The sequence below is a fragment of the Schistocerca piceifrons genome, chromosome 4 (genome assembly GCF_021461385.2).
Source record: "Schistocerca piceifrons isolate TAMUIC-IGC-003096 chromosome 4, iqSchPice1.1, whole genome shotgun sequence".
In the NCBI taxonomy this organism is placed as follows: domain Eukaryota; kingdom Metazoa; phylum Arthropoda; class Insecta; order Orthoptera; family Acrididae; genus Schistocerca; species Schistocerca piceifrons.
Window position 1 is genome coordinate 513,783,541 of NC_060141.1, and position 15,290 is coordinate 513,798,830.

Consider the following 15,290-nt stretch of genomic DNA (forward strand, 5'->3'; position numbering starts at 1 on the left):
GAAGAGAGGTATGAGGTGTGGGGATAGAGACATGGCTGGGTGATGGTGGAAGAAGATGCTGTGCTGCCTATGGGAGCATGCATGCAGGAACATGGTTGGAACAGGATAGTGATCCAATAAGTGCTGCATCAGGAGGCTGTGCTTGGGCATGGAGAGGGGGGAGGAGGGGGGGGAGGAGAGACCAAATGGGAGAGGAGGGAAATAACAGAAGCAGAAAGGACTATGCAGGTGTGTTTGTAGGATAGAAGATGTGTGTAGCTGGAGAGGGAGCAAGGAAGGTGATAAGCAGTTGGAGGACAGAGACCAGCTAAGGTTGAGACCAGAGGGGTAACCAGAACAAAGGTTTGTTATAGGCAGAGTACTCACTCAAGTAATTCAGAAAAGCTGGTGCATATGGGAATAATCAGGATGGCACTAGCTTTGAAGCAGTTGTTGAAGTCAAGCACGATATGTTTGGTGGCATTCTCAGCATCTGGGTGATCCAGCTGTCTCTTGACGACAGCTTGGCATTGGCCGTTCATGTGGACAGACTGCTTGTTATTGGTTGTGCCCCACCCCTTAAAATACCACACAGTGGTTGCATCTAAGCTAGTAGATCACATATCTGATTTCACAGGTGGCCCAATCTTTGATGGGTGCAGCTGGCGATAGTGGGAGGATGTATGGAGCAGGTCCTGCAGCTATATCTGTTGTTGGGAGCAAGGTTTGAATTGGGATGGACAAGTTTATTGTGTGGATTTAGTGGACAGCAGAATGATACCGTTGGATGGGTGGGGAGGATATATCTCATTTCATGGCAAAATTAGAGAGGGTCGAAAAACTGGTGGAGAATGTAATTCAGTTGCTTCGATCCTGGGTGGTACTGAGTCATGACGGGTTGCTCCTTTGTGGCCAGTAGTGGGTATGCGGGGGATGGTAGGTGACTAGTGAAACAAGGTATAAGAGATCTGTTTCTGGATGAGGTGGGGAGGGTAAATTTGATCTGTGAAGTCCTCAGTGGCTTATTTGGAGAGGGGCAACTTGTCACTACAGATGTGATTTGAAAGGGTGGCTAGACTATGTGGAAGGGACTACTTGGTGTGGAGTAGGTTGCAGCTGTTGAAATAGAAGTGTTGTTGCTGGTTTTTTGATTTTTTATGGATGGAGATATTGGTAATCATCCTAGAGGTAAAGATCAACATCGAGGAAGGTAGCTTATTGGGCTGAGGAGGATGAAGTGAAGCAAATGGTGTAGAAGGTATTCAGGCTTGTGGAGTTACTTCACATTCCTACAAAGTCTGATATAGTTACAGTTGTAATCTTCGGATGCTGGGTACCAAATCTAATATTAAATTACATACTGGATGAAGCTAAAAAATAGAGAGAACTAAGCCTGTACATCATCTACCTCTATAACTTGGAAGCCACCTTTTGTGTGGCAGAATGTACTCTTGTTGCCTCTATAACTCCCCATTATTGCTGCATTCATGAAGAATGTGTGGGAAGAACAATTATCGGTAAACCTTTGTATGAGATTGAATTTCTCTGACTTTTACTTCAAAAGACACATTTAGGAGAAAATAACATGTTACTCACATCATCTTGGAATGTGAACTCTCAACATTTTAACAATAAGTCTCTCCACAATTCTCAACATCTCTCTTGTTGTGTCTGTCACCGGAATTATGTGAGCATCTCTGTAACACTCTCACACAAACTAAATGAATCCATGATTAAATGAGCCACACTTCATTGTCCCTTCTGTGTTTGCTATTAATCCAGTTGGATAAGGAGCCCAGACTGATATTACTCAAATAGTCAATTGAGAGTTTAGTATAGCATTTCCTTTCATTGACGAATTAAATTTATTTAAGATTCTTCTCATGAATTTCATTCTGGTGTCTGCTTTCCTTAGAACTAGTGTTGTGTGGATATTCTATGTTAAGTCACTCTGGATGGTTACTCCTAGGTATTTTAGGCTGATACTGGTTCCAGAGCTTTGTTGCCAATACTTAACCTGAGCAGTAATGGACCTCTAGCTATTTATGTGCACAGTTTTATATTTATTTATGTTACAGGCCAATTCATGCACTAATAGTCAGTTCTCTATAGGTCATTCTGCATTTTCTACAGTCTCTTGGTATTGCAACCCTCTTATATACAATGGTGTGGTCCATAAATATCCTCATGCAGCTTCCTACATTGTTTACTATATCATCTATACTGGGTGAAAAATAAAGAAAACAAGAAAACGAATTTCATATTCACCTGAAAGAGACAAACCAACTACTCATTGAGATATGGACCATTCCGTCCTGTGATGGCCATCTGCCTGTTGGCTGGTTGTTTCTACGGTTTTTAACAGGGAGCATATTATCTCTCAATTTAGCAATCAATAATCAGTATTCAAAATTAGTTCTTTTTCTAAGACAGTAACATATATGTAGCACATTATGTGAGCAAAATTACAGAAGAATAGAAAAAACATACTTACCTTTTTTGGGTACTAAAGTTGTGAAAATAAGAGCATGTGAGCTCCCAGTTTTGCAATCAACATCTCAGTAATCAACATTAGTTCTTTATCCAAGAATGTAACAGATGTGTAGCATATTATGTAAAAGAAATTAACTGAGCAAAATAGGAGTGCTACAGAAAAAGGTATTTATCTTTTGTAGCTGACCACAATGATCTTCATTGCTTAAATTCCACATCTATTCTTTTCTAGATCCATTTCCTTCATTATTAATTTTGTTTATTTCATCATTGACATTTCTAAAAGTAATCTTCCACAACTATTTTAATAAAATACTTCTTTTTATTTGTGAAAATTAAAAATTGTGTGTACAATACAGTTATAATTCTGCACGTTACATCTGCCCTCAATAAGCTCTCACAAATAACTCTCTCTTACCATTAGATCTCTCCAAGACCTAACTTAAAAAACAACAACTGCCAAAGTTGGCATAAAAACAAAGTTCATAGAGACAAAACAGTAACTGAATGTTAATAACTTGAATACAACGTATTAATGTTCCACAATAATATTTCTTAGTTTGTTATGAACTGGCATTCAGCTTCTTAGGTCATCATCAGATAATCTAATGTTGAACTGATAGTTCACACAGCTTCAGCAAGCCCTCATAGCTTCTTAGGCCATCATCAGATAATTTAATGTTGAACAGATAGTTCACACAGCTTCAGCAAGCACTCATAGCTGTACAAAGATGTGTAACATTTTATGACTATAGTGATACAAAACACAACCATGTTGTAATATGTAAAGAGACACTGAAGAAATAAATCTTACAGTATATTCAAATACAAAAACTATATTAGTGTATAAAACAGAAATGTTCTACAAGTGAGTAATGGCACTGTCTGCTATGTCATGTGGACAAACTGATGAATGTGATGAACAGACCAAATAAAAGGAGGGGAAGAAAAATGTCTATGTACTGTGGGTGTGAATCGGTTATAACAAGCTGGGCATGGAAGGAGCTGGAGACTAAGGAAAAAAGATTCCACTTTTGCCCTTCATAAATGAACTAAAGGGAGAAAACTAACGTAACTTGAAATTCTGGCCATTAATAAGCACCAATCAAAGAATTCTGACCTGGTTCTTAATGACCAAACACAGTGCCACTACTCTCCCTTATTAAAGAAGCAGCCATTTATTATTCCTCTCAGCATTAGCTAATAAGCTTGTTATTATGTTCCATACCCACATTCCATAGACATCTTTCTTCCCCTCCCATTATTCATTCTGTTCATCACATTCACCAGTTTGTCAATAGGACATAGCAGTCTGTGCCATTACTCACTTGTAGAACATTTCTATTTTACACACTCCCATAGTTTTAATACTTGGGTATACTGTAATGTAAGATTTATTTGTTCATTTCCTATGTACATACACTCCTGGAAATTGAAATAAGAACACCGTGAATTCATTGTCCCAGGAAGGGGAAACTTTATTGACACATTACTGGGGTCAGATACATCACATGATCACACTGACAGAACCACAGGCACATAGACACAGGCAACAGAGCATGCACAATGTCGGCACTAGTACAGTGTATATCCACCTTTCGCAGCAATGCAGGCTGCTATTCTCCCATGGAGACGATCGTAGAGATGCTGGATGTAGTCCTGTGGAATGGCTTGCCATGCCATTTTCACCTGGCGCCTCAGTTGGACCAGCGTTCGTGCTGGACGTGCAGACCGCGTGAGACGACGCTTCATCCAGTCCCAAACATGCTCAATGGGGGACAGATCCGGAGATCTTGCTGGCCAGGGTAGTTGACTTACACCTTCTAGAGCACGTTGGGTGGCACGGGATACATGCGGACGTGCATTGTCCTGTTGGAACAGCAAGTTCCCTTGCCGGTCTAGGAATGGTAGAACGATAGGTTCGATGACGGTTTGGATGTACCGTGCACTATTCAGTGTTCCCTCGACGATCACCAGTGGTGTACGGCCAGTGTATGAGATCGCTCCCCACACCATGATGCCGGGTGTTGGCCCTGTGTGCCTCGGTCGTATGCTGTCCTGACTGTGGCGCTCACCTGCACGGCGCCAAACACGCATACGACCATCATTGGCACCAAGGCAGAAGCGACTCTCATCGCTGAAGACGACACGTCTCCATTCGTCCCTCCATTCACGCCTGTCGCGACACCACTGGAGGCGGGCTGCACGATGTTGGGGCGTGAGCGGAAGACGGCCTAACGGTGTGCGGGACCGTAGCCCAGCTTCGTGGAGACGGTTGCGAATGGTCCTCGCCGATACCCCAGGAGCAACAGTGTCCCTAATTTGCTGGGAAGTGGCGGTGCGGTCCCCTACGGCACTGCGTAGGATCCTACGGTCTTGGCGTGCATCCGTGCGTCGCTGCGGTCCGGTCCCAGGTCGACGGGCATGTGCACCTTCCGCCGACCACTAGCGACAACATCGATGTACTGTGGAGACCTCACGCCCCACGTGTTGAGCAATTCGGCGGTACGTCCACCCGGCCTCCCGTATGCCCACAATACGCCCTCGCTCAAAGTCCGTCAACTGCACATACGGTTCACGTCCACGCTGTCGCGGCATGCTACCAGTGTTAAAGACTGCGATGGAGCTCCGTATGCCACGGCAAACTGGCTGACACTGACGGCGGCGGTGCACAAATGCTGCGCAGCTAGCGCCATTCGACGGCCAACACCGCGGTTCCTGGTGTGTCCGCTGTGCCGTGCGTGTGATCATTGCTTGTACAGCCCTCTCGCAGTGTCCGGAGCAAGTATGGTGGGTCTGACACACCGGTGTCAATGTGTTCTTTTTTCCATTTCCAGGAGTGTATTAGAATATGCTTGTGTTCTGTACTGATATTGTCATAAAATGTCACATATCTTTGTACAACATTCTTTGTACAGCTATGAATGCTCACTGAAATTGTGTGGATTATCTGTTCAACATTGTCTCATCAAATGCAGCAAATTACTGTTCAAAATGGAAAACAGTAGCCCAAGGTGTCCCTCAAGGCTCGATACTAGGACCTATTTTGTTTTTGTTCTATGTTAATGATTTTCCGAACAATATAAATGCTCCATCGATTTTATTTGCAGATGACACATCTGCATTAATTTAAAACCAGGAGCCAGAAAACATCCCTCTCTACATAATAAACACAATGAACAAACTAGAAACGTGGTTCCAACTGAATGGATTAAGATTGAACATCCCCAAAACCCACATGGTCCAATTCAGAACAAAACAGTCAAAGCCCCAAGAAATTAAAATAACTCATAAAAAATCAGGATATAGAAGAAGTGGATTCTGTGAAGTTTTTAGGGTTAAACCAAGATAAAAATTTAAATTGGAATAAACATGTTGACTACCTGTTAAACAAATTATGTAGCCTTGCATTTGCTATGCAAATATTAGCTGGTGCAACAGACATGAATACAAGGAAAATTGCATATCACAGCTACTTTCAATCAGTTGTAAGGTACGGTATTATTTTTTGGGGAAATTCAAGCAATGTATTGCACATACTAAAGTTACAGAAAAGAATAATAAGGAACATGTGTACTGCCCATCCACAGACATCATGTCGCCCACTATTTGAAAAACAACAATTATTAACAGTTCCCTCCTTATACATCTATGATATTATCATCTTTCTACATAGCAATTTAGAGTTATTCGAGAAAAACTGTTTCAATCATGCTTATAACAAGAGAAACAAAGACAGTTTTATGCTTCCCACTTATCGCTTAAACCTATATGCGCAGTCTCCTCAGTTTATGGCAATGAAAATTCATAACAAGCTAAAAGGAAAGAATGTTCTGAGTATGAACCTAGAGACACTGAAAACAAAGTTATATGATATACTTGTCAAACGCTGCTACTACCCTGTTGAGGAGTTCATGAATGATGAACTGAACATTTGAGCAGGATAAATTTACATATAGTCTTGTGTGTAAATGTAGCTGTCCTTCACAAAAGGGAGGTAAGAAAAATAAAAGTTTATATTAATGTTAAAATTCTTTGTACCAATTAGGCTTAAGTTGTGTTATCAATTTTTTTGACGTGTCTCCTGTACACTAATCATATGATTAGAAATTGTATCTTATGAGACAAATAAAACACTATTCACTATTCACTTAAATTATCTGACGATGGCCTAAGAAACTGAAAGCTGGTTCATAACAGTCAAGTAAATATTATTGCAGAACGTTAATATATTGTATTCAAGTTATTAATATGTCCATGTTCCTTCAAGAATGATGGAATTTTCCGTGTATAGTAACTGAAAATTTGACATCAAAATTATTATACAAAATACGTTTCATGTTTGTTCATCATATTTCATAAAACAATGTCTTCTACATAAAGGAAAGACAATGATGCATGCCTTGTGCCTGATACCACTGTTTAAATACTTAACATTGTCTCTACTTTAGGAATGTGTTCCATTAATAAATACTAATTACAATTTAACCTTTTTGTGCTCTTAAGGATACAGTGTTGTAAGATAACTGTGTGTATAAGACATCATTATTTTATTCATCAGACGAAGGTGCCGTATGTTTCCCTCATTGGTTAACTGTTGCACAATTGACTGGTTTGTGGAATGGCCTCAAGAAGCGCTGTTGTCAGTAGCAAGCACAACACTTGCAGAAGTTGGTAGTGAGGAACTAATTGAAAAGCTCTCTACAATGTGTGTCACAATTCATGAGGTACATTTCACATAGTTAAGCAATTATATATCTATACATTTTTCAGTATCAGTTCATTTAAAACATGAATGAGTACTTTAATTACATATTAAGTACATTGTACAGGTGATAAAACCGTGATAACTTGATGTTCCATCGTATGATCACTAATTATGTCCCGAAGAATAGTTTGGCCTTAAAAATTGTGCCCCATTACTGCTGTGATGTAATTCTTTTTTTTTTTCATTTCTGTGTGGAAAAATACTTGAAGAACTCTGCATTAATAAATTGTGCATGTAATAAAAAGGATTTACTGCTACTCATCATGTAGAGGCAATGCTAAGTCACACAGGCACAACAAAAAGACTGCTGTACCTGTGATTTTTTGGTCAAAAGGCCTGCGTCTAATCTTCTGACTTAGAAGACGCAGTCTTATTCAAGAAAGCACAACTCACACACACGACTACTGTCACTATATGCTGATGCCAGACTCGCTGATCCTGCGCCTATGTGCGCCATCAACATGCAGCAACCACTCACAGGTACCAGGCGGCAGCACTGGAACTGCTTGCAGCAATTTGTATGTGTTTTCTGTGTTAGAAGATAGCGGCCTTTGGCAGAGAGAGCACATGTATAGCAGTCTTTTTGTTGTGCATGTCTGCAACTCATCATCTCCTGTACATGGTGAGTAGGACTGTATCATAGCATTGTCTTTATTCTGTCCTAGATTTTCAATAGGTTAATTATTCATGTAAAGTATTTCAATATAGTAGGATACAGCTGTTCCAGAATATACTTGTAAATTTGGCTTAAAAATTAGTTCTTGGCTCTAATACCTGCAATCAATAAAAATTTCTCATTTCCTCTCCTACGAAAGCAGACATGAATGAAACACCACTACTGATCTTCTGAGCAGACTCTGGAGCCATGTATGATATAAGTAGAATTTCATAACAAAACTGTTGTGTTAGTAACAGCATATCAAGAATCAGCAGAAAATTTTAATCTTCTCATAAATGACACTGAGAAGTAGCCTATTTAAAAGCAAAACACAGGACATTATTTAATACAGAGTTTTTAAAACTCATCCAGTTAGAATTTATTGCAATTAGTAATATTACTGTTCAGCTGAATACCTACTATAAGCTTTCAAACTGCTCAATAATATCCACAGATAGTATCTTTTTACACAAGTCTAATGATCAAAATCACCACTCACAGATGGCAGGTGGCAGCACTAGTAGCGGAGGGTATATAAAGCATGTCTGGTGGACACAAAAAACACAGCAGTCATTGTTTTAGTGCGGAAACAAAGTGATTTATCTCACATCCAAAAGGGCATGATCTTTGGTGTTCAACAAAAGGGTGGAAACATTTTCAAAATGGCTATGTTTGTAAACTGTTCACATTGAACAACTACTGCGGAGATGTGTATGGGCAAATATATGTGCAACTTTTGAGCAGCTGACCATCAAAATGAACCAAGAGGCTACCAACAATGCCTCCTCATTGACCATTCAGTGAATGTTTCTGCATATGGGCCTCCACAGTTCATGCTCCAGTGCTGTCAACTGTCTCACAGTGGTCTGCACTGCAAAATATGGTTGTTAAGAATTTCAGTTGGTGGTCACATTAATTTAACTGGATGGTGTAATACTAAATGTGATATAAAATCAACAAAATCTGAGTTTAAGAGGGTAAATAATAAGCATAAAATTGATTGTGTTAGGAAAATGTACAAAATCATGAACTGGATCAATGATTGCAATTCTCATGACAAGAATGAAAAATATAAGATGTCTATTAATAATGTCTTCAGATAAAATAAAGATGTACCAAAAATTTATTTCTTAAAGGATACTTGTATCTTGTAGGGCAAAAAGAAGAACATTCTCACCTAGGAACATCTATGATGTAGCTACAGTTGTTCATTACTAACCATACTGCAGAATACTGTGAGAAATAAATCAGATATCAAAGTAAATCTATCTGTAAATGAGGATAGTCAGATCTGAGACAAAATAAAGACTACAGTGAGCATACAAAGAAGCAAATTAGTTGATAAGTGCAGACAGTTTTATGCGTAACTGATTACTGGTAACAGAGGAATGTAGTGTGGCAGAGCCCTTTGACTAGCACTTTGTATTTGTTGTTGAAAAGGTGACAATGACGGCCTTAGGAAAAGCTGTAATGGAATACATGGGACCTTAATTTAGATGTGTCTTCATTAATAATGAATATTCCAACAGAAGTAGCAATATCAATTACAGACTTTTTAAGATAAATACATAAAAAAACAATACGTACGATTAAAAAAACATGGTTTTTAATTAATCAGTGTACTTCTTAGTTTAGTGGCATTACACCTTATTTATGAAACTAGTCATTAATCACTGTAACATATCCCAACATGCTGAAGTTAAACTGTGGTATAAGACAGGGAATGAAAAATACCACAAAAATTCCAACCAGATTCAATTTTTTGAAAGTAATGTTTAGAAAACTCTGTGCACATTCAGCTAAAAAGGACTTAATTTATTTCACAGTAAATTATAGCTGATTAGTATCTTCTCTGATGTGCCAAAACCACTTTGTTGCCTTAAGACATAAATATTTTTAACTATACTGAAATATTGTATAATATTGCAGTGTCATGAGAATTAGTGTGAAACAGTTCAAGTCACACATACAAAATGTGATCAAAAAGTAATGGGACTTTTTTTAAGTTTGTGGGCTTCATACATACATTTTTTATCTTGTTGGTACACATGTTCTTGAAGTATGTTTGATTTTTCAACTTTTTGACTATTTAGTTTATTGTTGACGGTCAAAAAGGTTATATGTGTTTTCAAGTGCCCAATTAATTTTAACTTTAGAAAAAGATGGATCAGATTAAAGTGTAGCACCACATTCAAAAGCTTGACTCTGGCTTTTGGTGACTATACTAAGAGTAAGAAAAGAATTTACAAGTGGTTCAAACATTGGAAAGAGGGTCAAGAAGACATTGAAGATGATGACCGCCCTAGATGCACTAGTATGTCAGTTACTGGCAACAATGTTGTTGTTTTTGTCTTCAGTCTTGAGACTGGTTTGATGCAGCTCTCCATGCTACTCTATCCTGTGCAAGCTGCTTCATCTCCCAGTACTTACTGCAGCCTACATTCTTCTGTATCTGCTTAGTGTATTCATCTCTTGGTCTCCCTCTACCATTTTTACCCTCCACGCTGCCCTCCAATGCTAAATTTGTGATCCCTTGATGCCTCAGAACATGTCCTACCAACCGGTCCCTTCTTCTTGTCAAGTTGTGCCACAAACTCCTCTTCTCCCCAATTATATTCAATACCTCCTCATTAGTTATGTGATATACCCATCTAATCTTCAGCATTCTTCTGTAGCACCACATTTCGAGAGCTCCTATTCTCTTCTTGTCCAGACTATTTATCATCCATGTTTCACTTCCATACATGGCTACGCTCCATACAAATACTTTCAGAAATGACTTCCTGCACTTAAATCTATACTCGATGTTAACAAATTTCTCTTCTTCAGAAACGCTTTCCTTGCCATTGCCAGTCTACATTTTATATCCTTTCTACTTTGACCATCATCAGTTATTTTGCTCCCCAAATAGCAAAACTCTTTTACTACTTTAAGTGTCTCATTTCCTAATCCAATTCCCTCAACATCACCCGACTTAATTCGACTACATTCCATTATCCTCGTTTTGCATTTGTTGATGTTCATCTTACATCCTCCTTTCAAGACACTGTCCATTCTGTTCAACTGCTCTTCCAAGTCCTTTGCTGTCTCTGATAGAATTACAATGTCATCAGCGAACCTAAAAGTTTTTATTTCTTCTCCATGGACTTTAATACCTACTCTGAATTTTTCTTTTGTTTCCTTTACTGCTTGCTCAATATACAAATTGAATAACATCAGTGACAGGCTACAACCCTGTCTCACTCCCTTCCCAACCGCTGCTTCCCTTTCATGCCCCTCGGCTCTTATAACTGCCATCTGGTTTCTGTACAAATTGTAAATTGCCTTTCGCTCCCTGTATTTTACCCCTCCCACCTTTAGAATATGAAATGCTAGAAATGTAGGTTTGCCTTTCCTTAATCTATTTTCTAAGGTAAGTCGTAGGGTCAGTATTGCCTCACGTGTTCCAACATTTCTGCGGAATCTAAACTGATCTTCACCGAGGTCAGCTTCTACCAGATTTTCCATTCGTCTGTAAAGAATTTGGGTTAGTATTTTGCAGCTGTGACTTATTAAACTGATTGTTCGGTAATTTTCACATCTGTCAACACCTGCTTTCTTTGGGACTGGAATTATTATATTCTTCTTTAAGTCTGAGGGTATTTCACCTGTCTCATACATCTTGGTCGCCAGATGGTAGAGTTTTGTCTGGACTGGCTCTCCCAAGGCCGTCAGTAGTTCCAATGGAATGTTGTCTACTACCGGTGCCTTGTTTCGACTTAGGTCTTTCAGTGCTCTGTCAAACTCTTCACGCAGTGTCGTATCTCCCATTTCATCTTCATCTACACCCTCTTCCATTTTCATAATATTGTCCTCATGTACATCCCCCTTGTATAGACCCTCTATATACTCCTTCCACCTTTCTGCTTTCTCTTCTTTGCTTAGAACTGGGTTTCCATCTGACCTCCTGATATTCATACAAGTGGCTCTCTTTTCTCCTAAGGTCTCTTTAATTTTCCTGTAGGCAGTATCTACCTTACCCCTAGTGAGATAAGCCTCTACATCCTCACATTTGTCCTCTAGCCATCCCTGCTTAGCCATTTTGCACTTCCTGTCGATCTCATTTTTGAGACATTTGTATTCCCTTTTGCCTGCTCCATTTTCTGCATTTTTATATTTTCTCCTTTCATCAATTAAATTCAATATTTCTTCCGTTACCCAAGGATTTCTACTAGCCCTCGCCTTTTTACCTACTTGATCGTCTGCTGCCTTCATCCCTCCGAGCTACCCATTCTTCTTCTACTGTATTTCTTTCTCCCATTCCTGTCAATTGTTCCCTTATGCTCTCCATGAAACTCTGTACAACGTCTGGTTTTTCTGTATAAATATATATGTTATAAATAAACAAAAAGAATTTTTAAAAAGTCAAGGTTTAGATTATTTGTGGCCATATATGCCAAGCCAAGCTCACAAGGTAGGGAAGCAGAGATTGGGAAGGTAGTGAGACAGGGTTGCAGCCTATCCCCAATGTTATTCAATCTGTATATTGAGCAATCAGTAAAGGAAACAAAAGAAAAATTCGGAGTAGGTATTAAAATCCAAGGAGAAGAAATAAAAACTTTGAGGTTCGCCAATGACATTGTAATTCTATCAGAGACAGCAGAGGTCTTAGAAGAGCAATTGAACGGAATGGATAGTGTCTGAAAGTTGGATATAAGATGAACATCAACAAAAGCAAAACGAGGATAATGGAATGCAGTCGAATTAAGTCGGGTGATGCTGAGGGAATTAGATTAGGAAATGAGACACTTAAAGTAATAAAGGAGTTTTGCTATTTGGGGAGCAAAATAACTGATGGTGGTCAAAGTAGAGAGGATATAAAATGTAGACTGGCAATGGCAAGGAAAGCATTCCTGAAGAAGAGAAATTTGTTAACATCGAGTATAGATTTAAGTGTCAGGAAGTCTTTTCTGAAAGTATTGGTATTGAGTGTAGGCATGTATGGAAGTGAAACATGGATGGTAAATAGTTTGGAGAAGAAGAGAATGGAAGCTTTTGAAATGTTGTGCGACAGAAGAATGCTGAAGATCAGACGGGTAGATCACATTACTAATGAGGAGGTACTGAACAGCAATGGAGGAGAAGAGGGAATTTGTGGCACAACTTGACTAAAAGAAGGGATCGGTTGGTAGAACGTATTCTGAGGCATCAAGTGATCACAAATTTAGTATTGGAGGGCAGCGCAGAGGGTAAAAATCATAGAGGGAGACCAAGAGATGAATACACTAAGCAGATTCAGAAGGATGTAGGTTGCAGTAGGTACCAGGATATGAAGAAGCTTGCACAGGATAGAGTAGCATGGAGAGTTTCATGAAACCAGTCTCTGGACTGAAGACCACAACAACAACAACATGTAAGCACATGAAATGGTGGGAAGTTTTGGATAGTGGTATGCTTAAGCACCTTTTTCCTTCGTTTCGCTGCAAACTGAGGAAAGGTAATCCTCAGTCGGCATCATCAGGTGTAGGGTTTTCAGTACCACCTGGGGTTACCACTAAGGAGATATTAAAAGTTTCAGAAACTGAAGTGAGTTACAAGTTGTTTGAGAGACTGGAAGAAGGGAATAGCTCATCTGGAGTATGCAGAGGAGGAGTAGAAACGATTCAGTGACTGGTGGATTAAAGATAGGTCTTGGGACCTGAGAAATAGGACAATTATGGAGAAGATGGAAAGAAAGGAGAAAGAGGAGGCACAGAGTAAGGAGAAGGAGAAAGTCAAAGGGAGAGGAACAGACTTGTGCCTCATTTACCTGTTCCTTCAAGACATACAGATACTGTCACAGTAGTTGAACCTGTCAATCCTGTGAAGGGTAATACATAAATAGACAATTGGTGGGATTATTTTTTGAGTGGGCAGAGTAAGATAATTACAGAGAATACTGACTTTGTGATCTTTGCATAATCCAGAGTGGAACTGCAGACTGATATATCCCATCCGCAAGTTAGCCACTGGAGAGGATGCTCCCCAACACGCTGATCAAGGTCTCCATCACCGTTTAGAAGCTCCAGCCGATCACCTAGAGCCGCCACAACCTTCCATGGAGGTGAGGCCACCAAAGAGAAAAATCCTCCACCATCAGTCACTACAAAAATGATAGGAAACTACGTCAATATCCACCTCATGGATGGTCGACCAGCCCAACCTCTTGTGGATTCTGGAGCATCATATTCAGTCATTTCAGAGAAGTACCGTCACCAATTGTAGAAACCATATTCATCAACAACAAAACATCTCTGCTGAAGATGGCTAATGGGAAATATGTAAAACCTACAGGAAGTTGTACCATTCGTGTGGGTTTAAGTGGCCATACACAGCTGCGATAGGCCTAGCAAGCCAGTAGTGGATAAATCAACTGCTTTTAAAAAGGGAACATGCCTCGGATCATGGAACGGATTTAAAGGAAACCGACCAAGCAATGGATAAGGATTACGAGATGGTTTACGACTGGGGACCTTAAACGTAAGGACTCTAACTGGGAAGTTAGAAGAAATTGTAGAAATGATGGAAAGGAGGAAATTGGACATCTTGGGACTTACTGAGACTAGGTGGAGAGGAGTTGGTGAAAAACCACTAAGTAAAGGATGTAAACTGTACTGGATAGGAAATGAGAGGGGAAGAAATGGAGTGGCAATAGTGGTCAGAGAGGGTCTGCAGGAGGAGGTGGAAGGTATCAATGATCGAATGATAAAAGCCAGAGTACGAGTGAAAGGAAAAAGCATTGAAATCATCCAAGCATATGCCCCACAGGTGGGGTGCACAAAAAAGGAGAAGGAGGAATTTGAAGATGACATGCAAAAGCAGCTAAATGGAGGTAATCAGATTATAATAGGGGACCTCAATGCACATGTTGGCACAGACAGGAAAGGATTCGAGGAGATAATGGGACCAGAGGGCTGGGGGAACCGAAATAGAGAAGGAAAATCGTTGCTGGAATTCTGCAAGAGGAATGGGCTGGCGATCGCAAATTCCTGGTACAAGAAGAGAAGTAGCCACAAAATAACTTGGTACAGTGGAGACTGGTCCCAAACTTCAGTAGTAGACTATGTACTAGTGGATAGGCAGATGATGAGCAGCCTCACGGATGTTAAGGTCATTCCATCTGAGGCCTTAGACAGTGACCATCGGCTGTTGGTAGCCACCCTGAGAGAGAAAAAAGATAGAAGGGCAACAGATATACAGGAGAAAAGGTTGAAGACATGGATGCTGAAAGAGGATGAATGGAGGACCCAGTACCAGACACTGATCAGGAAGAAGCTGCCAAAGGAAGATCAGAGAACAGTGGAAGAAGAATGGGGAGATTTTAAGAGGGCTCTAGTTGAGGCAGCTGAGACTGTGTGCGGAAGAACTAGCACA

The 15,290-nt window shown here is 39.9% G+C and overlaps 1 protein-coding gene across 1 annotated transcript in view; it reads left to right on the top strand.

The window, feature by feature from the left end:
- LOC124795954 (dynein axonemal heavy chain 6) overlaps nt 1–15,290 on the top strand; it is a 1,096,896-nt gene that overhangs the window by 670,722 nt on the left and 410,884 nt on the right. Inside the window, exon 43 of the mRNA XM_047260034.1 lies at nt 7,034–7,199. Coding sequence (XP_047115990.1) covers nt 7,034–7,199 — 166 coding nt within the window. The remainder of the gene's footprint in view (nt 1–7,033; nt 7,200–15,290) is intronic.